Source organism: Falco cherrug, chromosome 1 (assembly GCF_023634085.1).
Source record: "Falco cherrug isolate bFalChe1 chromosome 1, bFalChe1.pri, whole genome shotgun sequence".
Lineage (NCBI taxonomy): Eukaryota > Metazoa > Chordata > Aves > Falconiformes > Falconidae > Falco > Falco cherrug.
In genome coordinates this window covers 58,810,038-58,834,890 of record NC_073697.1, presented here as the reverse complement: position 1 = coordinate 58,834,890, position 24,853 = coordinate 58,810,038, and the positions used below count along the sequence as shown (strand labels likewise).

Sequence of the window (24,853 nt, the reverse complement as noted above, 5' to 3'; positions counted from 1 at the left end):
TATTTAGTCTGTAAAACTGTGAATTAAATTTCTAAAATAATTACAAAATATCTGTGTAATTGTACAGCTATTATTTTCACCCAAAACCAAGTGACCTAGTTTCCCTGGCACGTTTTGATTAATACTATTGAATCTAGGCTTTTTATATAGAATTATTGTTTTTAAGGAAGTACACTGCACCCTACTAAAATCATTAAGTAAGTCTTCTAAATAGCACTCTGGCAGGGCAGTACAATTTTTGCAGGACTGCCATGCCAATCACACTTTATACTGTTCTGGATGGAGTAAATCTGAAAGTGATGATGGTCTTGTATTTTTCTTAAAATAGTTATTTGCCTTTTTCTGCAAATTACCCATGTTCAAAGTCTTATTTTTTTCCTTACAAGCTAGCACTGGGAAGAGGATGTTTGTTAATCTTCACCATGTTAAGGACAGCTGTTCCCCTAGAATGAAGACTTTAAATGAACTTTCTTTTAAGCCACTGAAAAGCAGCAGGGATGATTATCCAGCTTAGTTCACCCTTATACACCCACACAAATCAGACATAATTATCAAGTATATCATCACCACACTCAGTGTTCTATGAGACTAAGAACAATGAGCACCTTTCCCAGTTTCCCTCTTTTTTTTTTTCCTTTTTTTTTTTTTTTTTCACTTTAGTACAAGGTTCTTGAGGAGTCTGCCATTCCTGCTTGTCCCTGTAGTAAAGGATGACCTTTTCAAATATGAACTCCAAAAGCTGCACTAAACCCACGCTGTTCCAGATGTTGGTATACAGTGAAGCGAATGCACACTGTTGCTAAAGTCAGTAAAAGAATGACCTTCCCACTGGCTTATGAAAAAAGGAGACAATTTAGTACAAAGAATTTAAGCCCTACATATATTGTAAGAGCACAAGCCTCTAGCTGTAAGATATTTTCTCACTGTTTCTTAAAAGACAACGTCAGTCTAGGAATCTTAACAGAAAAAAATCATTCTTTTATTTTCAAAAAAAAACCCCCAAAGTAACCTTTGATTTCAAACTAACAGAACAAGATTAAGAGCAAATTATTTTAATACCCAGAAAAATAACAAGATTTATAGTAATTATTTCTGGCACTAATATATATGCAAGTAGGCAAAAATCACACAAGCCTATTCCACAGGGGCAGCTTCAGTGTTTTCCTGTTCAGGAGCAGGTTCACCACTGGCTTCTTTTCCTTCTTTGCTTCTTTTGGATTTTTTGTGTTTGTGCCTTCTGTGGCTGTCCCCTTCTTCACTGTCATGTCGACGCCTGCTGTTACTACATAGACAGAAAAAATACCTCAAAAAGTTGCATGACACTTCAGGCCCCACTTAATTACGGAGTACCAAAAAAACAGCCTTTGCATTTGTATCTGAAAACTGGCACCTGCTCCCATTCCAACCCATACGGTATTTGGATGGCAGTGCCAAACTGAGTTTTTCATAGAATGGTACATAGGTCCACCCATCCTGTACTTCTTGTCGGGAAGTTGATTTTTCACATGATTTTTCACATTTTCACATTTGTAACCCATATTCTAATCGCAATACTTTTTAACATGTCATGTCCCTATTAGCATCCCTTAATAGTTTAACATTCCTATTGATCCCGTTCCCTGGACTTTTAAAGTTAGAAAAAAAGTTAAGTTGAACAACTTCTACAAAGTGACCATGAGGGTTATTCTACTTACTAGAAATTACTGTTGAGTTCGTACATTAATGCTGCTGAATGTCAGCTTCACTCCCCCTCTTTCTGACCCATCATTTTTACCCTTCTTTCCCCAATTATTTTCCATAATTTCTGTTGACTAACTAAGACTGTCACATACATCATTCCACATGAAGTTACTCGGGGCCAACATTCTTTTTGTCTGTCCACATTTTATATGGCAGACTTGTTCCAACTAGTACATCTAAGTGTTTGTAGTCTTTCCACAAAACTCCAGTTTGTTTGGGGTTCTTTTAAGAGTTTACTTTATTTTTTTAAACTGGTCAAGTCTTTCGTATCCTATTAAAAAAAAAAAAAAATCAAACCTTCGAGATGACTTGTGTCTTGTCTCTTCTTTCTCTCTGTGTCTCCTGTCTCTGTGTCGGTCTTCTTTCTCTCTACTTGTTCTATGGCGGTCATAGCCTCTTTCTATATAGTCTCTGTATCTGTATCGTTCTTCATCACTGATTAAAAAAACCAGGAGATATTTTCAGGACAGTAACACTAAGCAGTATACATTTTAAGGAAATAAGTTCTTACACACTCTCAAGATAAATGACAGAAAAATCTTAATGGTGCTTCTGGTTTTCCAGATGACATCCACAACGTATGCTAAAAGGACATTAAAGCTTTTCACCTCACATGCTAGACTTCTGTGGTTAATGGAATTTTGAGCCAGGATTGTTCAATAAGAACGGAAGGAAAAAAGAATACAACTGTGTTACGTTAAGTTTATACAGGAGTTACCAAGGAGTTAGCTTAAAACTATATCTAGCTGAGAATGAAGTACAATCCTACACAAATTTAGTAATGTTTTCCAATCAGTGTGCAATGCTCAATGCTTATCAGCACGATTTTTGACTATTATATCACTTGGGTAAATTAAATTACGTTTTGGTACGGTTGATCCATTTCCTTGCTTCAAGAAAGGAAAAGCTAGGTGCAAAGAGACCTACAGTAAAATATACCTGATGTTTTAGGTTGCTTTTAAAATTAATTTTTCTCCAGTGCCAATGATATTTCTACTTCCAACTCCTCTCTTGGATTACCATGACTGCTGCCCTGTCACAAAGCTGGTAAAACACCCTAAATATTACAGGCTCTACAAGAATTTAAAGGCTTTACTTAAGAACCTATTTTTATATTTTGACTTGATGAAAAGGGCAGTTCTAGGAGTTTAGCGAAATTTTTAAAAATTATGAGAGCAGTATCTATAGTTAGCCAATATTACTCAAATGCTACACCAGCATAGCTTCAAAAGACATGATCATTTCATCATTTCTCTACCAAGAAAATGCCACCCAGATACAGTGTCCAGTATCATTTAATAATGAGTCTTAAGACAAGACCAAAATTTAACTGCATTAAACCCTTTTTTTTTAAAAGACTATCTTAAATCTAAGATATCTCTTCCACAAGGAAGCACTACAACGAGACACATCATGTTTTTTACTCAAGGCAATACAGCCACAGAACATGAATTCTGATCATACTACTCCACAGCCAGCTTAAGGCACCCTAGGTTGTAGTCTAGAGTGTGAAAATAAATTCACTTGCTCCACTGAGATATCAAAAAACCAGATAGGTAAACTAAAGCAGTTTGGGGTGGGGGGAAGGGAGAAAATAAATCCCAAATCTTACAATGCTGAAACTGCAAGTCTTATGTTTTTAACCTGTTTCTATCTGTATTGATCATTTACCATTGTTTTACCCTCAACTTCCCAGTCTACTATCAGGGGAAGGAAGGAAGGAAGGAAGGAAGGATGGATGGAAGGAACATCGGGGATACGTTTAGAATCCAAGCCTCTTTCTACTAAGCATTTCTTCTCACGAGAAAATAACTCAAGGCTTCAGGGAAAGGGGTAAAAACAATAATTAGAAGTTTTCTTATCAGATGTCACAGAAAGATGAAGGTTGATATCAACTGCTAGCTTGTAGGATAAGTCATACTGAAGAGGAGACAAGCCTAGCTTACATAGTTTTGCAGTTCAGAATGACAGTCCTCATTTGATCTATGTTTGAAGTGTGCCCTAACTCGGTGTGTAATAAAGGAGCTCCATAACGACAGCATGTGCCTGGTGAAGTCTAGTTATAAAGCTCTGGTTTAGAATACAAAAAAAAGTATAATGTTAAAAATGAAATTAAAATTAGGTTCTGAAATCTACCAAGAGTTATAACCAAAGGTAAAGTCTGATTTGAACAACAGAAAATTTTTGTTAGTGGGATTCCTGTACTAACACACCTTTAAAGTGCCACTAATCATCACAATTTTAGGAGCCTTACATTTCTGCAGGGTGGCAAGTAATAGAAAAAGGTAGAACCAATTCAACTATAGTTTACTCCCAATATCTGACATTCTTCCCAGTAACATTTTGATGACCTGTATCTAGAAGTTAAAATTTGAACATGTAACACTGTCTCCTGACCAGCTTGCCATAAGCAATTAGATGGCTACTTGTAGACTTACAGCTTGGTTTCAAAGCTGAGACCCAAAACCTTTAACCTTAACCCACAGTCTGCATTTGCTCTGTTACACAACTATTTTAAAACACTGTAGAAAAGGTTAAAAATATTATTGACATTACTTCTTAAACCTTATTTTGGCAAACTAAGGAACCATGACAGCTTCTAAGTGTGTCTGAAAATATATAACTCTTCTATAAGTAAAGCAAAAAATCAGTTTGCCAAGTCCAGTATGTTGGGAGCTTTAAGGAACAGGAATAAATGTCATGTACCCAATGTTAGACCAGTGATTTCCTTCACATTTTTTATCTGGGCTTATGTTACAGTTATTAAAGCCTTCCAGGGACAGTCTTGAGAGCACTACAACCTTTGACCTGTGGAAGAGGACCTATGCCCTCCTGGCAAAGAAGCCCAAAACCAGTCCAATCCATAAAATCTTTGTTCTTTACACCTTTGATTACTTTTTCAAAACAGACTGCAAGTTATTAACTTCAGAAATCAGGAGATCTCACGTTGGTAGAGATGTCTAACTCCTGGTTATCTGTATTCAAAAGCTTTCCCATGTTCAACAAAGAATGACTGAAAGATTTAGGCTGGCAGGGACTTCATGGAGGTCACCTGGGCTGACCCCTCCTCAACAGAGGGCTAACTCAGAAGTATGGTCAGGTTGCTCAGGGCTTTGTTTAGTCAAGTTTTGAGTATCTCCAAGACTGGATATTCCACAACCTCTTTCTGCAACCTGTCTTAGCACCTGATCACTCTTCTTGTGATTGTGACAGCTCAAGGTTCATTTTAAAATCACATTTTGGTTGTACTAATAAAAAAAAAAATCCCATGCTCTTACCATTTTAAGAAATATTGAAGCACAAATACAGGCTATTTATTTGGAAAAGAACTGCTAAAAACACTGAAACCAGTAATTTCTGAGCAGCAAAAAGCTAAAGTTGATGTATACTCCAAATCCCAACACAGAAAAAAGCTTAAACAAAGTTTAAAGAAAGGGAATTCAAATAAAAGTAATGCATCTGTGCAGTCTCTGAAGTAGGTTGAATTCTCTTCCTTATAGCTCATTTAATTTTATTTTAAGTGCAGAGAACTGAAAATAAACCTTCTTAAAAAACACTATGTCTACATGTTCTGTCTTAAGCCTCTCCCACCTTCTCTGATTCCCAAACCAACTTACGCTAGTTAAGGGCCTCCCGTTTTCTTACACAGCCATGTGGCAACAGCTTTGCTACAGATGGTGGATAATTTAGTCACACAAAAAAAGTTGAGGCCTGCTCTTCCCCCTCCTTTACAGATAACGCTGGCAGCAGCACAGAAATTTCTTGAGGCCTGGAAGCTATTAAGGTTCATTTCAAGCACCCTTGAATGACCAGGCTTCTTTCTGGCCCTCAATCAAGCTGTCTGAGAAACAGATGTTTAGTTTGGTTTTGAGTTCTCAGAAACTGACCCTGAACATAGCACATGCACACAGGAGAGGACACTACCACATCAGCATACACGGAAAATCCCCCATGTTGCACCCAGTTTGGGTCTTCAGCTAACATCATAGAAAAAAATGTCATCTCTCAACAGAAGTAATGTTTACTCTGGGTATGCTCATTCCCCACCCACTGGTAAAAACAATCTGCCTAACAGCTATTGTATATAGTCTACAAAAATTGAAACTTAACAAAAAACATTGAGAGAAAGCGTCAGGACATTTACTCAAAAATAGTTAGCAAATAATGAGAAAAGTAAATTTAGATAAATCTGGCAAGCCAATAGACCTCTGCTCTACGCAGTCATAGCAAGCGCAACACTAAATGCTTTGTACTTGTGCACATGAACCACAGAACAGTCGCAGCTTTTTTCTTTTTTTAAAAAAAAGCAATTAGAGTTGAAAGCTGAATAAAGTTACCTGCCATTATTTTCATCATCTGCCTGAAAATGAAAAAAAGTTCTTGACTTTGAAATAATAGTTTTAAAAAGATATGACAGATTATTATCGAGCCAGTGCTAATGACCAAACCAAGAATTTTAGCAGCTAATAACACCATTAATTAAGGTCAAACGTTGCACCACATTACTCTTAGCACTGAATTTGCAACTGAGATTCATTTAGGACTTCTACAGCTTTTTCTAAAGCTACTGATACCAGATGGATGGATATGTCACTCATACACATGGCTTAAATCACACCTTCAATCTGTAAACCACTATGACCAGTTTGGACGTATATTGTCACTTTTATACTTCTATTTTACATTTAGAAATTTATTATATTTTCCAAAAGAAAAGGGGGAAAGAGGAAGAAGCCACACCCTATAGCTCTTTACAATATACGGTTGAACACTAGATTTTAATGTTGAAGTACAGTATTTAACACACAGGGTTTTCAGCAGAGTTACAGCATGCTTAAGACATTTCACTAACCTGTTGAACACACTTGGAGTTGGACTGTGATCTCGGTCCCTTTCCCTGTCTCTGGTACGTTCTCGATCTCGGTCCCGGTCGCGATCCCGATCTCGGGAACGCTCTCTCTCACGTTCCCTATCCTTCTCTCTTCGTGCATAGTAATCCCACTGTTTGCTGGTGTCCATAAGACTAGACCATGAAGGAGCAGAACCTGCAAGGTGCGGAAAGGTGACTAAAGAAAAAGACGTGGGTATTAGAAAGAACAAAATCCGATAGCATATGAAAACTGTAACACTACTTATGCGTGAAAATGCAGACATTTGTCAGCCGCCTCCAACGATATTTTTCAATCTTTCCCTTTCATGTGAAAGTTAATTCTGAGCAAACTGCATCTTTCCCATGACGCTAATAAAGATCTCTGGCACTCATTTAAATACTGGTTATGAAAATGTACAGAACCAGGATATACACCACAAAGACTGTCTAAATACCTAAAAAAAAAATAATTGCGCAAAGACTTGCTGAAAGAATCTGATTTTATGTGGTCAAATGGCTTTGCTTTGGGGGAACAACAAAACAAAAACACAACCAGAAAACAAAACTGCCTTTTAAACTCAGTGGCTCTGAAAGTCCAGTTCAGAAAAAACAAGAAAAAAGGATGCTCCAACTTTATATTTAGATACTACTATTTTTATATTTTGTCCTTTAAAATCATTGTATTTAAAATACTATGTTAGTTACAAAGTTCTCATTCACTAGTTTACATTCTATACTGTGCTTTGCCATATAGTTCTGATTACAGATCAGAAATAAATACTCAGAAGTAAATTCCATAAATTCATTCTCGGGAGAAGAAATAATGCTACCCATGCTTTCTAAGATACCATTTCTAATGAATGCTCAGCACAACCACTATTACCAATAAATGTAACAGTTTCAGAAAACTGAGCATATTATCTTAAAGATATCTAAAAGATGATATGCTGAAAAAGTTAAGAAGGAACTCACAACACCATCTCACAACCTTCTTAAGTAACTAGCAATGGGAAGAGAGGAGGGAAATGCTTCTCCATTGCTTTCTGCCAATTCTGATGTAATAAATAACTACTACTCTTAATGCCCCAATTGTTCTGTCTGGCCCTCCCTCTCCAGAAGTCCCATGAATGCATTCTGTAAATGAAAAATAAGGTCTGAAGTATTTAACTGGAAACAGCACTCTCTAGTGGACTTACAGTACCGAGGACTTCTCACTTTCTGCTTATCTGCTTTGCTAGCCAATGACAATACGGCCGTCAATAAAGCGTTTGTTTTGAGTTCCATTTCAATATCTATAATATGAGAACAATATTCACTTGATTCCATGGTGTTATGAAGAGACAGGAATAGTATAATTAACATAAATATCCACTGAACAATATAAAGTGTGTTACTAACGCTGTTTTTATAAAACCAGTGCCTTCTGACCGCTATGTTCAGACTGCCTTGGCTACAACATCTGGGGTACGCCTGCCCCCAAAAGCTTTAGCAGCAGCTTAAGACAGCAGTTTGCCCAGTGTCCAAAGGAGGTATACAAAAGACCTCTTGAACAGGCAGTGGAGCAGGAAAAAACATTTCATTGTCAAAATATATTTGCAACGAAGAGCATTCTAGGTCTTTAAAAAAGCATTTATTCGAGGTTTTGCCTCTAACAAAATGCTTGACACTGTTTCATTTCAGGGCTACAGACAAAATGAGGAGTTAATAGAAAAAAATGTCCTGATACAATAGTATGTTGTTCATTATACTGCCAAAACCTGAAAATTTTCTAAGGAAAGCAGCCAGAAATAGCAAAAAACCAGCTGGACTTTAAAGACTGCTAATTTCCTTGACTTACCACTGTGTCAACAACATATGTATGGTCTACAAGACACTGGCTGCCAGAATATTCTGATCTAAAGCGTAAACTTAAGTTTAAGTGTATACTACAAAGCCATTATTAATGATAGTATAAACTTTTATGATAAATTTGGTTACTCCCTCGCATCTGCAGTAACTCTCATCAGATAGAAGTATGTCATTTCCACCCCAACAACCTGAGATAAACCAGTTATTTGATACCCTGTGCATTTTTGTATCTAGATTTTCACCAGTAATTATTTACAGCACACAAGAAAAACTTACTTTCTAATATGAATTGGTGTTCTGTGTTTACTAGTTAGAATGAAGTAATTTGTCACTCAGTATTTCTACATGGATTATCCTAATAATTTCTACAAAAAGAAAGAAACTTCCAAAGTTTAGCTCTGATTTTATTTTTAAAACAGCAAGAGGGAACTTTAAATAAGCAATACTTTTGGAGACTTAAGTCCTGTTTTTGGAGATGGTTAAGAAATTTAAAGCTGCATGGTGTCATAGTATAAGGCAAATTATTTAATCACATCTCCTTTAAGCCTCAAAAAAATACTGACTCTGAAATTGTTTCTGCAAGAAAAGTAAATTTCTTGCAAGTTGGTAAGATAGAAAGAACATTTAGAACACAGAACAGAGAAATGCTTGAGGAAGAGAGTGAACAAGCATACAGTACAAGTCACTTCACTGGCAGAGCAGACACAGTGCCACGTATTGACAGCTCAATAAAATTCAAAGATCTGATGGCAAAGGTAGCATTGAATTGTGAAAGAATTTACAAGCATATTGAAGAAACTGCATTGATGCAGTGGAAAAGCACAAAGACAAAACAGACATTCCTGAAACTACTATGCAACCATCTTAACGGGTATCTTAGTATTGCTATCCCCCTTGCAGTGGGAAACATGCCTGACCACTAGGGAAGAGACACAAAGGCATATTAGCAATGAGCCTTAATCAAGATTAGTATTTTTCCAACGTGTTCCATATGCTTAAATTCCTCCACAGTTTTGACACAGCCATGACACATACAGACTGGCAAAGACGACAGGTTGGAGATTCAGTGCTATCATCCAAAGCAACTATTAAATAAATATACTTAGCGACTCTTGAAGAAAATGATCATCTGTACCCTACTGCGCCACTGAGTCCTCAATTTACCTAAGTTCGGATGCACAGAAAGCACTGGCAAAATACTGGCCAGAAATCACGTTGTGAGACAGGGACTGTGAGAGTAAGATGCTGGCCAGGAAAACATCTTTCACTAAGAGCTGAACAACAGTGATAAAATGCCACTGAGCCTCTACAGATCCAAAAATCTGTATGACATGCACAGCTTAGAGACAGACAATTCACTTTGCGCAGCAAATAGGAAAGCTTTTGCCACCACAGGGATGCCAGATACACTGGAAGATGGGAGCAGACTGCGCTCCTTGGTTTCCATAACCATACAAAGGTAAACATAGTCTTTTAACCCTGCTGAAGGAGTTCACATTCAGTGTTTGCATTACCACAATGACAGTCATCTTTTGTATTTGGTGCTGCAACGTAAGTGTGCCAACAACTCTGAAGGTCAACATAAAACTTGGAAATATTCCTGCATCCCTGACAACACTTGACAGAATAGCCAATTCTAACAGAAGAGATTCCAAATTGAAAAATATTCTAAATTGGAGAGTACATTTTAGATGCAATGTACATACTAATGACTGTAAGATTGCTTCACTTATGCTATGCTGCATGGCTTTAAATATTAAAGCTTCAGCAAAATAGTCACTTAGGTATCTTTGTTGTCTGCCTCAGCTCTACCTTTTTGCTAAAACTTCAGCAAACAGTTCAATTATTGCTAAAAACGTTGTTAGCATAAAGTAGCTGTTTGTCCACATCAAGAATTCTTGAAAATATAACAAGCTTTCATGCATGAAAGCGAACACTTGGTAACTGATGAGGATCCTTTCAATGTCAACAAAGTACCACTTGTTAGTCCACAAACTGCTTGAATGTCAAGAAATTACAAGCCATTCAAATACATCATTTTGTATATCCTCTCTAAAGACTTAGGAACATTTGGGAGATATATTATCTCAAGGTTTGATTTGTGCTGAACACTATGTATGTCCAGAACGGCACAGAACTTTCCCTACAATCTCTCCTCCCAGCAGCTAGGGTCCAAAGGAACACAGAGCAAGGAGATAAACTGAAAAAGGGTAGGTTATGATTGGACATAACGAAGTTCTTTATGATGAGGGCGGTGGGACACTGGAACAGGTAGCCCAGAGAAGTTGTGGATGCCCCATCATTGGAATTGTTCCAGGTCAGCTTGGATGGGGCTTTGAGCAACCTGGTCAAGTGGAAGGTGTTCCTGCCCATGGCAGGTGGGCTGGAGTAGATGATCTTTGATGGTCCCTTCCAACCCAAACCGTTTTGTGATTCTATGTTTACTTTATCTTCCCAATTTGGGCTAGATCAGGAAGAAGCTGACATCTTAGTATTGCAACCACTCTTTTGCCTCAAGAAGCAGAGACGTGCTTTAGAACTTAACAGTTCTAAACTCACTGTATGTTCCATGGATGTCCATTTGACTGCACAAAATGAAACTTTTATTTTGGTTCACTCTTACTATAAAAACCAGAAAGGGGTTTTTCAGCTCCATGTTTTTTCCATCATTTTTTCCATACTATTAACCAAAAAAAAAAAAAAAAAAAAAAAGAGAGAAAGACTGACTTTTCAACACGATAGCTCAAGATTATAGTATCTTAGACTAGTTTTTCAAAGGAGAGATACATCACTCAGAATTTCTCAGTGATTGGTCTTCGTTGGTTACAATTCTGGAAATCTCAGCAGTACTTGTTCTCCTGCTTCTAAATCCTACCATTTTCTTGGAAAATTTTCCATGACTTGTAGTCCATATTAATGGTGTATTATTCTTCAAAATCTCAGTTCTGCAAAAGCAGCGTGGAAAGATATCCAGCATACAAATAAAAAAGCAAAACAATACCAATGGCTGTAAAATTGGCAACAGCATGTATCTGTCTACAATGGCAGGCAACGGGCTTTCATGCTGGGATAGAGTTAATCTTCTTAGTAGCTGGTGCAGTGCTGTGTTTTGGATTTGGTGTAAGAACAGTGTTGAGGGCACACCAATGTTTTTGGTTGTTGCTGGGTAATGTTTATACAAAGTCAAGGACTTTTCAGTTTCTTAGGCCCTGCCAGCGAGAGGGCTGGAGTGGCACAAGAAATTGGGAGGGGACACAGCCAGGACAGCTGACCGGAACTAGCCAGAGGGATACTCCATACCATATGGTGTCATGCTCAGTATATAAGCTGGGCGAAGAAGAACGAAGGGCGGCATGGTCAAAGTTATGGTGTTTGTCTTCCTAAGTAACCATTACGCGTGGTGGAGCCCTGCTTTCCTGGAGATGGCTGAACACCTGCCTGCCAATAGGAGGTGGTAAATGGATTCCTTGGTTTGCTTTGCTTGCATGCACAGCTTTCGCTTTACTTATAAAACTGTCTTTATCTCACTTGAGTTTTCTCACTTTTACTCTCCTGATTCCCTCCCCCATGCCAACGCAGGGGAAGTGAGCAAGTGGCTGTGTGGTGCTTAGTTGCCCGCTGGGGTTAACCACGACAATAATGAATTACTGAAAGGACATGTTTAGTTTCTTAGCTAAAAACCTGATATCAAACAATTTGATAAAGGGCTAGTCAAAATTTTCAGTCAGCCAGCTTACTCACCACTGCCATATGAGAATGCACGAACAGAACGACCATCATAGCCAGAAGAATGTCCACTGTGGAAAACAAGATACATGTAAGCATCCAGTTTTACCATCAAAGCTCCTGCCATTAATATATACTTTTAAAATTATCACCTTGAATTCTTACCACCATACAGACAAAACCAAAGTATTTGTTATAAACGGATGCAAGTCCTCCATTTTGAGCATTACTAATTAAGGAAGCTATCAACACAAATATTTCATGTTTTGCTACATGAGGTGAAAATACCATTCTCTGCTCTTAAATTTTTAAACAAAAAAACCCCCTGTCATCAAACCTGCTCTTCTGTATTTTCAATGCATTTTCTATTTGAAATGCTTCTTGCATCGTAAGATGTTTCTGCACAGATACTGAACTTAATCTTCAATTGCTTTAAAGTACTTCATTCATGAATGAATCCTCTCATTCCTTCTGTTAAAAAGTAGGTATGTGAGCTTATCTAAGAACAGGTGAACTTCAAATGTATAGTTATACAAATAAACTATTAAATTAGCTACACATTTTCTAGGCTGATTTCTTTCAGTGGTAGCCAACTCAAGTAGGTAAAAACCAGAACGGTTAAAAAGGATGGTATGTGCACAGGATGTAATTCATACATATATGATTCTTTCATGACTTTTAGCACTTTCTACATAACCTGAATGAATTATCTTTGCACCACTTAACCTAAATGTTATTTCTGTTCTTGAAAGCGCTTTAAGAAATAAGTTTTGGGATAGCTTAGTTTACAAACAATGATAATGAAAGGCCAATGCGACATCTTAACATTTGAAAATATGAGATTTGGTTCCTAGGTTCCACAATGAACTTCATTTTTTCACATCATATTTCAGAAACCGTAAAAATATTCACTACAAGTAAATGCAATGACTGCTACTTAAGTATCAGATGCAGCACGCACTGCAACTGTCAGTATGAAATAAAAAATTTACTTTCATGCACATCAAATGCATCCAGTTAGGGTTTTTTTTCTGATTTAAATCAGATGAGGATTTTCTCAGAGATTTACCATCATTATCCTGTCACATATATGTTAATAGAGTTTTCAATTTCAAAGGAATAGATATGCACACCTTCCTTCAGTGAAATCCAAAGGACTGGAAAGAGGTGTGCATCATCTTCGTAAGCGAGCTTTGTGTATGACCAGCTTTTGGCCTCTAGCAAAATATAAATACTTTTCGAAGACTGTGCTGGACAACTCTTTTTTCTTCCTTTTAAACATATATATACACACATATAAATATATGTACACATATACATGTATATAAAAAAGGTATTTAGAAAAAACGTTAGGCCTATTAAAGCCAAACACTTAGAACACACACAGTAGAAATACAAATTTGGATTCTGTGGAACTCTGGCATTTCTTATATTGAATCTGTGGCCAATTTGTTTATTAGCATAGGATATGTATAAGGATAGGGTAGCTGACAAGGATAGGGTTCACTTAAATAAGCCTTCAGACTACTAAAGAATACTTCAACAATCATTACCTTGACTTTGTTAAGTCTTGGCTTTTATACAGTGTCATAACTCAACTAAGCTAGTAAGTTGTCAAGTAACATACTCAAAAGAACACTAAGTGTCAGAAAGGTGAGACGAGTAACTTTTCTGTAAAAATAATGTAAAAATCCAAAACCGTCTCCCCACTTCAAGAGAAAATCCATAAAACGCTGGATAGTATAAAAGGCCTTACTGATTTATTTCAGTTACAGAATACTGATACATTGCTTTAAAAGATCTCAAACAAATAATCACCTTTCTATTGTGGGTATGAGGGAAGGTGGAGGACCGCCAGGTGGTGGTGGAAAGCCTGTAATAATAAATTAGGCGAGGGTGAAAAAGGAAAAAAACAAACCCCAAACCATGAACACATAGAAGACCTACACTAAGGATTCAACAGCAAACAAATTCCAGAGAGTACAACGCAAAATTTTTCTCAATGTGTAAATGGTTTTTATTTTGTAAGAATGAGTACTACTTTCCAGCTTAACAAAGGTAGAGTATTAAACATATATTATCAGTGCTTCAAATCAAATATCTTATCATTCTTAAAAATACAGTGATTAAGCAGCACGGGAAAATTCCTGAGTATCTAACAATACTTAATAAACAACAATCACAACTATTTTCTACCTAGTTGAAAAAAAGAAATGGAAAGAAAAAAAGGAAGCACAGATCTAAGAAACAGGGTGGTTAGGTCCACTAGTCAACAGCATTTTCATATATTTTCTTTTCTGCCTGTCATGAAGATAACTAACCCTACATCTATACATAGTTTCGTATTTATGAACTTTTATCTATATAACTATAAAAGGAAGTTGGTAAATTTTCATTTCTTAACCAAACGTGGAAAAAAATTCTAAGCAAGTTTACCTGGTGGTGGCACTGTTATTGGTATACCTAAAAAGAGAACAAATAAAATATAAGTTATAGTGATAGTTGATGTTTATTATCTGTAGATCTATCACCACATACATGATCAAGAAGAATGACTAGTTATTTTCTGTGTCCTCAGATGCAAGATCTCACATTAATACCAACTGTTAAAATTTTATGCAAGCCTTGTGAAATCTGGCTTTTTATCTAAACTCCTATTCTTCAGGATCTTATTTAATTAGAAACAAAAATAATGTAGAATGACTCTGGGCCTCAAGATTAGAATTAAATCCATAACCCTGAAATATTTAGTATCCAGAAGGAAAGTAACATCTCATTGAATATATTTGTTTTAATTTATATTCCACGACTGGATGAAAATAAACACAATTGGCTTCTGACCTTTAATAGCTTAGTATAGGAAATAGGAGGACCACGTGGAAAAAATACTCTAGCAACAGTATTAGACTTTTCAGTAAATGCTGTACCTCACTGCAATTATTCAGTTGCAACTTGGAGGGAAAAAAATGTTTGGTACCCTGTTTTCTTTTAAATATCTAAGAAAGGAGCATCCTTTAATGCAAACAAATCTAAGCCTGTTCTAACTTTTCTAGTTTTCAGACCTAGCTTAGCTGTTCCAACTCTAACTAAAAGCTGAGGAAATTCTTCACTGCTAAAATACTGCCTCAACTATAAACCCATCTTACTTGATTATGAAAGGAAAGATTACAAGGTAAAAATCATTTGTACACTTTAAAGGACATTATCTTCTCATACTTTGCAAAGAACTAGTTTTACCTCAACTGGACACACAAAACACTGTTACATGAAAGTAACAAACTGGGCTAAAACAAGATTGTCAATATTGTTTTACAATACTGTCAAACAAAATAGACAACTTTACCAGGCACAAAGCTCTTTCAATTATGAGCAACTCTGCTTCCATTAAAAAAATAATACTTTCAATCTGACAACTCACTGCAAGACTTTTAGAGGGGGAGAGAACAGAAAACTTTGCCAAGTGTTACAGCAAAACTGATGAAAGCATCCAAACAGAACAGCAGCCAGACCCACCTAAATTAAAACTCCAAGCTCCAGACTTCATCATTCAGAGAATATCCTAGATGTACTAGTCACTGTATGACTAATTTTATGTGTACATCATTAGTTCAACATTAGAAATAAAAGACTATTTTATGGCAGCAATATTTAAATACATCTACATATTATGTCTAGAAATACCAACTGCTCCCAAATTGCCTTGGCAGAAGGACAGAACCAAGGAATATGCAAGCTGAGTAAGAGTAATCGGTATCAGTGTTCACTAACTGCTGGTGATTTCACTGACACGAATTCTTACCAGCATTAATCCTATATGATTAAACAAGTTGTGAAACAAAATTGAGGTTGCTGTCCAATCCTGAAAACCCAATCTCTCAGCCAAAATGTAAGCCAAGAGACAGTGAACCCCAAAAGTCAAATTTCTGAACTGCATAAGCCATTTTCTCTTCACCAGCACACAAGCTTTCCAACGTGCACAATGAACATAAGCTAGAAAAATATCAGAAGTTCCCTCAAATCAGTTAATGTATTAGGTCTAGCTTATGCTTAAAAAAAATTTTCGATTGCTGCACTAAAAACAGTATATTATTAGCGCTGAGCATGGCTCTCAGCACTACGCACATAATCGCTTGGAAAGCCATCAGCTAAATACTCTTTATAAAAAGGAAGAAATTCTGATTGAACAATTAATATTCTGCACAGAATTTTATCTTGTGCAGAAATACAAATAAATTCTCATCACAAGATTAAAAGCCAAATGAAAAATTTCACTTGAGAACCATTCAAACAAAACTGACTGAATGTAACTAATATCCAAAGACCAAACACCCAAATAATTTTAATGCATTGGTTAATGCTGGGTATTATACTAAAAAAACCACGTAAGCATTTTTTCCTCAAAAACCTTTAAGAACATTTTAAAAGTCATGATTAATGATCGTACCATTTTAAGACAGAAGCTAATTTACTTGATGTTATCATAATGGAAGGAACAGTCTTCTGCATTCCAAGTTAGCAAGTATCACTAAAAAGATCTAAACAAATCTTTTCCCCATCCTCACCTTCTTCACTAACACACAAATGTGACACAAAACAAGAAAAAAACCCCCAAATAATAAACTTTGTTAACAGAAAATTAAGAATCTCTTAACTCTTCACTCCTTTGCCTTCTACTAACACAGTGTATGAAAATATACTTGAAGCATCATCAGCCAACTACTTCTAAGAAGAAAAAAAAAAAAAAAGATTCTGAAATACTGAGTCATTTCTTGCAATGTAGGACTAAACTTGAGCACAAGTACAAGAAGCTGACATAGCATAGATCACACCATATCCCTACATGTTGTACTGCCACAAAGATATACCCGACCTAAACCTAAACACTCAGACCTGTGTGTCAAAAGCAATCCAAGTGGCATTAGCGCAGCATTTTACCTAATGTGCTCAAAATTGCTTCCAAGACATTTTATACCATCCTACTAACTCAAGGCTGCTCAGTATTTACAGAAAACCACATAGGTTTTACTAGAGGAAAGCAATGCCACACATGCTCTGCTTGCAGAGTAAAGAATTAAACATGATAATGTTGCCACAGCTTAACAACACACTGCAAATTAGCCACACTCTGTAATAGCGCACAGCAATGTAATGCAACTCAACTTCATGTAAAAACTTCTTTTGCCACAGGGTAAACTAAGTCAAGTTCTCTCTTCTTTATCACAAAATAAAAAGTACATGCTTAGATTGCTGGGGCTGAGCAGATACACAGTTACTTACTAAGCCCTAATATAAGGTCGGGCAGTTAAACTTTCCGAAGTTATGCAACAGAAGTTCAATACTTTATTTTTTTTAGTATCACAAATACATGTCACATTTTAACTACACTCTTAAACCAAAACACATAAAGCAACTTTTAAAGCCTGTTAAACAGAAGCATCCACACTCTTCTTTAGATTCAAATTACTCCAACATAGCAATAAACCAAGCAAGCAAAAAGCAACACATTTTTTTGCCACAGCCAGTGATCTCCTAGGAGTATTTGAGGATTTTCTGCATTTGGCCCTTTGAATCGTTCCAGGACTCATGCCTCAAAAAAAGATTTGAATCGCAAGAGTGAATGAATTCAGAACAAGAGGTCTAACTTCAAAGCAAGATCCTTTTTCAAAGGGGCTTTTGGAGGATGTTTTATATTTGGAATACTTAAATTTTCTGGCAAGTAGTCCCAGTTTAATATTGGGTAAGAGTAGTTTTTTTCCTCCTCCTCCATCAAACCTAGGAGGGATGGCAGATTCTATTTTAGGAACAGCTTTGAAGATAAAGAGCTGGCAACAGCACAATTAAAACACAGGCCTGAAGAAACCAAATCCACAGCTCTTAATCGTTACTTTCGAATCTACTCGAAGCATGGAAGGATGTTGAAGGAGACCTTCTGAACAAGTGTATGTCATAAACCTGCCAGTAAACCACAAGACTAAAGCCAAATCTGCTTGCTAAGTCTGTAACACATGTGGATTTCTTTCACCTTTAAAGGCTCAACAGGTGAGGGGGTTTGTAAGAACAGTCCAGTACACCTATATGACATTCCTGCATGAAGTGCATTTGGGGTGTCTGTGGGGGTTCCTCTCATGCTTTTAATAATACACAACTTGGATCACTTTTTCTGTACCACAATTACAATAATTACTTTCTAAAAACTTGCAATGCATTACCTATATTACTTTATCAGAAAGGTTTTAATGCGGCTTAAAAACACAGTTTGCGTTAATGTCACGTTCTTCTCCTTTCTGTCCCGCCTGCAGTTAGAAAACACAGAATTGCCACAACATTCTGTGCCACAACAGCAGCACATTCTCTCTTCAGATATTTTTTATATTTATGCACAAAAACTTGGAAAAGGGCACAGAATTATTTCATCTTTAAATCTCTTCTGTTTTCTGTATTACACCATTTTGTGTATGACAGTAACTGATGAAAGCCAGAGCTCACCAGACAGCAGGAGTTAATTGTTTTAAAATCATGAGCCGCCACTGAAGAAAGCAACCTCTTCTACTGAAGATTTAAATCCTATAAAGCCCCACACAAAGTTGTTGCACAGAAATAATGTTACTTCCGTGCTTATACATAGGAGCATTATCAGGGAAACTTTGAAAGATTCCCTGTGCAAACAGAATAGCAAAGAAACTGCTCAGCATGATTTCAGAACACGTCAAGCAAACGCAAGGAACAAAAGGAGAACATAAGGAAAGTGGCTCCACCTTAAATCGGTCTCTTCTGTAAACAAATCCTTCACTTTCTTACTCAAACACTCTCCAAAGTTTCTCCATCTATTTTCACTTCTCACTGACCATTCTTCTTAGTTCTTGCTAAGTCTTTTGGAACTTAACTCCTTAAAATGACAACACAACAATGGTAACTGCACCAAATGCCCATGACACTCTCCCCAGTAAACTTCCATGACCATCAAGTTTCATTAAATATTCAGTAAATATAAGTAAATTTCAAACCAGATTTTATAATGAGAAAAGTGCTCAAAGAGCTTTGATTCCTGAAGATTCACAGGCACAAGATGCTGAATAAAAACATCAGTTGCTATGAAGACCTCTGACTGAAAGAACGCATGCTACACAAATGCAACTCTTATCAGACTTATGGGAATTCATGCACACTGTGAGGGGAAAGGGAATTAAAGCTTCTGTTGCTGCTTTGACCTTAGATATCAGAGAATCCATCTTCTGACACAAATTCATGGTATGCCATGCTTTTAGTTCAAAAGTTTGTAGAATTATTTGTCAACATGTACCTCCCAACAGCCTTAGCAGTAGCTGAACTATAGAAAACATCTTTTCACTTGAAACATTTTCAAGGACACGAGATCCAACATTTAGTCCACACAAGGGCCAACATTTAGGCTTTAGGTAATTATTTACTATTTGGGATTATGCTTACTGAGAAAATAAAGACAAAAGTCTGTTTCTGCCTTGCTGATATATTTAAGAAAAGAGTAGAACCCAGAATTCTGAAATTCTTCAAATATAGCCAAACGTGCATGGAATGTGCAGTCTTTAATTCATTATCATCAAGCATTTGATGTTAATGCATCTCCCATTCTTCACATCCTATGTAGTGCAGGATATTTACCTGGTGGGGGAATCAGAGGTGGAGCAGTACTGACAGTTGGAGGGGGTGGGAGGAAAGGAGGTGGTGGAAGGTGGGTAGGTGGAGCTCCTGGAGGGAAAAATGGAGGTGGCTTGGTAAAATTGTCTACTTCAGGATTAGATCGTTCTGAAAGAACCTGTAAAATATCAAACTATAGTTACAATTGCTATGTCAAAAGGGTAGAAGATAGGTTTCCTCTCTTTCCAGTTACTACAACAGGAAAGTATTACTTATGCACATAAAGAGCCATATTCAGATGGTTTATGTTCTATCTGCATCCCTACATTCAGCATCCCATACTTGCGCCAAGTACCTCTGAGGGTCTAAGAGCAGCCAATAGGGAACAACAAATGTAAGATCTGAGAGGGAATATAAGCTGTCTGAATATGGCCCAAAACACCATCTTAAATTTCCAGATAAAGGAAAATGTTTTAAAAATCAGTATGAAAAGCATGAAGAAACCCGAAACTTTAAATTACTGTGAGATGAGCCAAAAAACACATCAGTGTTTTCAATAGAAGCACTGCAATCCATTATTATTTTCATTCTTCAGCCTTAACCTAAGTCGGTATGGAAATGCAGCTAGGGCACCAAGCAACCTAGATTCTTCTCCACAGGTAAGTCAGGAGAGAAAAAGCATATGTATTCAATCTTAACATATTTAATTTTTTTCTTTAGATAATCCAAGCCCATAAAGACTAAAATTTATAAAGATTAGTTTTACAATTTATGGTAAAATAACACAATAGTACTTTTTTAAAAATTATATCAACTGTTTCTTCATTCACAATTTATTTTTAAAAGACTCCATTTCTCAAACTGCATACAAAGGCTTTCACTTTCAGCATTAGTGTCTGGCAGGAATAAGGTTGAAATGGACAGTCAGTTTAAATATTTATCTTGGTCACATAGTACACAAAATGCTTCCCAATGCAGATCTAGCAGGGCCAATGCTGTCTCCTGGACTTTATTAAAATATAATCTGAAATATTGCTTATTTCCTTTCAGTTAGAAGTATACCAAAACATTTATCTTTTAAAATATATCAAGTATTTACTTAATATAAATATACAATTAACTGCCACAACTTTCTTTCCGATCTTAAAACTACTTCTGTATTACTCATTCACATACACCAAAATGTTTTAATCAGAAGCTATAGGGAAAACACAAATGTCTTTTAGTCAAAGATAGTGTGCAAATCTGCAGTATAAAACCTGTATGTTGCTGTTTTCATTAGCACGCCGTCGTCCTTCCACCCTGCTGATAGTGATGGTCTGTCCAATCACATCTATTGTGCCAGATAATCGCCTGCAACACAGGACAAATGAGAATCAACACACACAATTAGAAAAGGAAAAAACTTAAAAGAAAAGAGAAAGAAGTCTTCCAGACTTCTCTTATTCTAAATGCCAAAAGTTCCTTCTCCTGTATAAAACATAAAAGATCATTTCTGAAGAACGTTCAATGTGGTAAGTTTGCTGAATTATGCAAGCGTTTAGAACTAAACAATGCAGCAATAAAGACTCCTGTAGGACAAGGCTGACTATCCACATTCTCCTTCCATCCCCTACCAAGATAAATCTACGCTTCTGTTACTTACCAAAGAGAAAAAGGAAGAAAGAAAAAAGGAATACTACAGTGGTATTACAAAAAAGCCTCAATATGAAAAAATACATTAAACTCCTACAAAAATCTAAAGTAAAATAGTTATAAACTAATCATTAGAAGTAATTTCTAAAGTGCAATAAACTATATTGGAAGATCAAATGGAATAAGTTAGAAGGAAGAAATAAATATAAGCCAACTCTACCATGTATACTAGTGATAGTGCAGCACATACCAAACAAAATCAGTCACCACCTCTCCTGTCTTGGAATACGCAGTCTTAATATCAAACAGAAGTATACAAAACTAGTTGACACTGACTCCTAAACTCTGCATGAAACTCAAAGGAATCTTAGACCAGACTTTTCTGTTCCTCAGTTTTACAAATGCAAAACACCTCTCTCTCCAACACCTTTAAAATATTTGCATAGCTAAGCACTATGTTCACCTTCTTTAAAGACACCAGCAACAAAGGAGCAGAAGTCCCACCTCAGTCTCCCTCTTACAACTCCATCAGACAACAAATGAACATAATGTAAATTCAGAACACCTACCTTTGAAGTATTAGTAATGGATTTTTAGAGAAAGATGACAAGGAAAGTGACATGCATACACATTCTTTCCCTCCCACCTTCTGCCAATGAAAAATTTAAGAACTTCCCTTCCCATGCAGCTGTGTTTAATAGTCCCTGATTAACTTGCATTTGCACAATCTTTCAAACACATTTTCACTTTTGATCTCCAGCGATGAGATCTGTTTCAGCTATTTTTTTGTCTGACAACTGTATTTGGTGCCCTACAGTCCTTGTGTTTAAAAAAAGAAGAGAGATGCCTGTTCTTTGGCAGTGTAGTATTTGTGGTACCTCTGTTCTATCTCTGATCAGTTGTCTCTTTCCCAAGCTGAATTAGTCTACATGTCTCCTTATATAGAAGTGACTCTAACTTTATTATTTATTTCATCTTTTTGTGGACCCTTCCTACCACTATTATATCTTTTCTTGTCTGACAAACAGAACCACAGATAATATTCAACTCTCAATGCATCAGCTTTATAGAATACCATAATGACTCTTCCCTGTTTGTTACCCACTGCCAATGATGACTACCATTCAGTTTTCTTTATTTTGGCTAACACTCAAAATTGAACTAATATTTTGGGAAGAAGCAACAATAATTCCAAGATGTCCTTCTCAATGTTTATTGTTATTAATTATTAATTTGAAGAAGCACCTCTTATTTAGAAAAATGAAATCTAGGATTTAAATTTTCAGTGGTTTCAGTTCACTATGAACAGGTTATTCCAGTTCACACTGGAGTCAATGTGTGACTCTTAAATGCAAATGAATCTCACTTCAGTTTCCAAACCAGTCAATCTATTAAGCTTATGCCTGTTAGACTTAAGCTGTTCCCACTTTAAAGTTAACTCCCATGTACATATTCACATATTCTGTTAAGAGAGGTACCTTTAAGAACCCAAAGCCATCTGATATGGCCACACAGCTGTCATAAATTACAACATTTTATTTTTCACTTTTCAAAACAGGTTAAAAATGCTACACTGAGGGTAAAGACACAATGGCATTCCATTCGATACAAATACTAAAACCTCTCAAAACCTTCAATAAATCAAACACATGGGACTATACTTACAGTGAAGAAGGACTCCAGGTGCCAGATCAGAAAAATAATATGACATGGATCTGAACATCACTACCAAAACTAAAATCTGGTATCTGTGACAACAGGGAAGCACTATTCTGAAGAGAGGAAGAATCTAAACTATAGTGAACTTTCCTGTTTGCAGCCCCAAAACAAACAAAACCCAGAAAGCTAGCTTTATAGAGAATTTATACCTCTATTATTCTCATGCAGATAGAAGAAACCCTACCTGCTTTGAAGCCCACAGTTAATTTCTAAAAGGGGTTAAAAAGCAGGATTCACTTAGGTCAACTCCATTAGAAAATGGGGTACAAAATCACATGGCTAATGGATGAGAGAAACAAAGGTACATCTGTGTCACACCTATAAGGGAAATCATAGTAGCGGAAACAGACAATATTTACCAACAGCATGACCTGTAATAAAGTAAGACTGGGAAAAAAGCTTTCAGGAGATTTCAGAAAAGAAAAAACACCCCCATACTTCTAGATTTAGAAGACAAGTTTCTGTATTTTTTCTATCTAGTGGACTACTAACCACATTAATACAAATAGCAGGAAGAACAGCTGGAAGCTGGGATTACAGGCTCCAAATTTTGCTAGACTGATAGCTCTGTCCCCAATTGCTCAAACCCCTAGATTCCAGTGCAGCCGAAAAAGACACAACAGACACTACTGCATGAAGGATCAGTTAAGATCTCCCCGAGACAATCTGAAGTTCCTGGCCAGACTGCATACTGAGGATGATCCAAATGCCTGTCCTCTGAGGTTTTCAGTATCTGGGTTTAGAGCTTTCTCCTGGATTTTAAAGCAGGCTCACTAAGCACAACAGTTTGGAGGGGGAAAAAAAAGGTTAATGGTACAAGACTCTGAGAACGCAAACTAAACCAGAACATATTATACAGCTGCCTCTTCAAGGATAACACAAGTTCAAGACATTCTCTGATCTTCTAACATCCCATCCTAAAAGTCAGATTGTTTCAGTCTAAATCCTGAAATAATCAATACTGGCTTTCCTAATCCTCCCCAGTGGTCTTGCATGGTATTTCAGCACTGCTGCGCTTTGGATTATTATTATTTTTCTGCTTTCAGTAACTACATTGGAAACATAGGTATTACAAAACAATTGCTAAACCAACTGTTTCAGTAAAAAAAAAAAAAATTAAAAAAGAGGAATTTTTGTAAAACAACAAAACTGTTTCAGTCTTTGCTCATTTGGTTTCAGAGTCCTAGGACACTGGTTCTCCTCCATCACTGGTATGTTCTGCTAATTATCTAAAACCTTACGCCAGAAAACTCATTTTACCTAGCTTTAGTCCATGTGTATGACAGATGACTCTCTTCTACAGAAAGGAGTCCTGCCTCTGCTTGGGTTGCTCCACTTTTCTACAAGTCTTCCACTTGGGAGTGATGAACTTCAAATTAAGACTCATTCTCTCTTGCACTGTTTGCACACTGCCAGTAACTGGCGTTGAAAGCACAGGCAATGGACACCAATGCAAGCCTAGTGGGCATTAAAGTACTATGTGCATCAACTATGCTACAATAACACAAATTTTGGCTTGGGAAACAGCTCAAATACAACACTGCATTATCAAAGGAAGCAAATCTAGACTACCAGTTGGTTCCTAGACATCAACTTTACTGAAATGGACAGACCTTTCACTTAATTTTTCTACAGTCTGAAGGGTACAGCTATGCTCACTCATTCTCACTGAGTTGATGCTTTATAATTATTTTTTTAATT

The 24,853-nt window shown here is 36.6% G+C and overlaps 1 protein-coding gene across 9 annotated transcripts in view; it reads right to left on the bottom strand.

Moving 5' to 3' along the window:
* Positions 1-1,036: 1,036 nt before the first annotated feature.
* The window catches only part of FIP1L1 (factor interacting with PAPOLA and CPSF1), a 44,670-nt gene continuing 20,853 nt past the window's right edge, over positions 1,037-24,853 (bottom strand). For 6 of the 9 annotated variants that reach the window (XM_055713320.1, XM_055713393.1, XM_055713352.1 and 3 more), the window contains 8 exons: positions 21,058-21,151; positions 19,823-19,976; positions 14,621-14,647; positions 14,003-14,057; positions 12,200-12,255; positions 6,593-6,806; positions 2,038-2,175; positions 1,037-1,282 (listed from right to left, as the gene is read on the bottom strand). In XM_055713320.1, coding sequence (XP_055569295.1) covers positions 1,135-1,282; positions 2,038-2,175; positions 6,593-6,806; positions 12,200-12,255; positions 14,003-14,057; positions 14,621-14,647; positions 19,823-19,976; positions 21,058-21,151 — 886 coding nt within the window. In that variant the 3' untranslated portion in view covers positions 1,037-1,134. The remainder of the gene's footprint in view (positions 1,283-2,037; positions 2,176-6,592; positions 6,807-12,199; positions 12,256-14,002; positions 14,058-14,620; positions 14,648-19,822; positions 19,977-21,057; positions 21,152-24,853) is intronic. The other 3 variants (XM_055713331.1, XM_055713358.1, XM_055713384.1) reach the window with 1 other exon arrangement.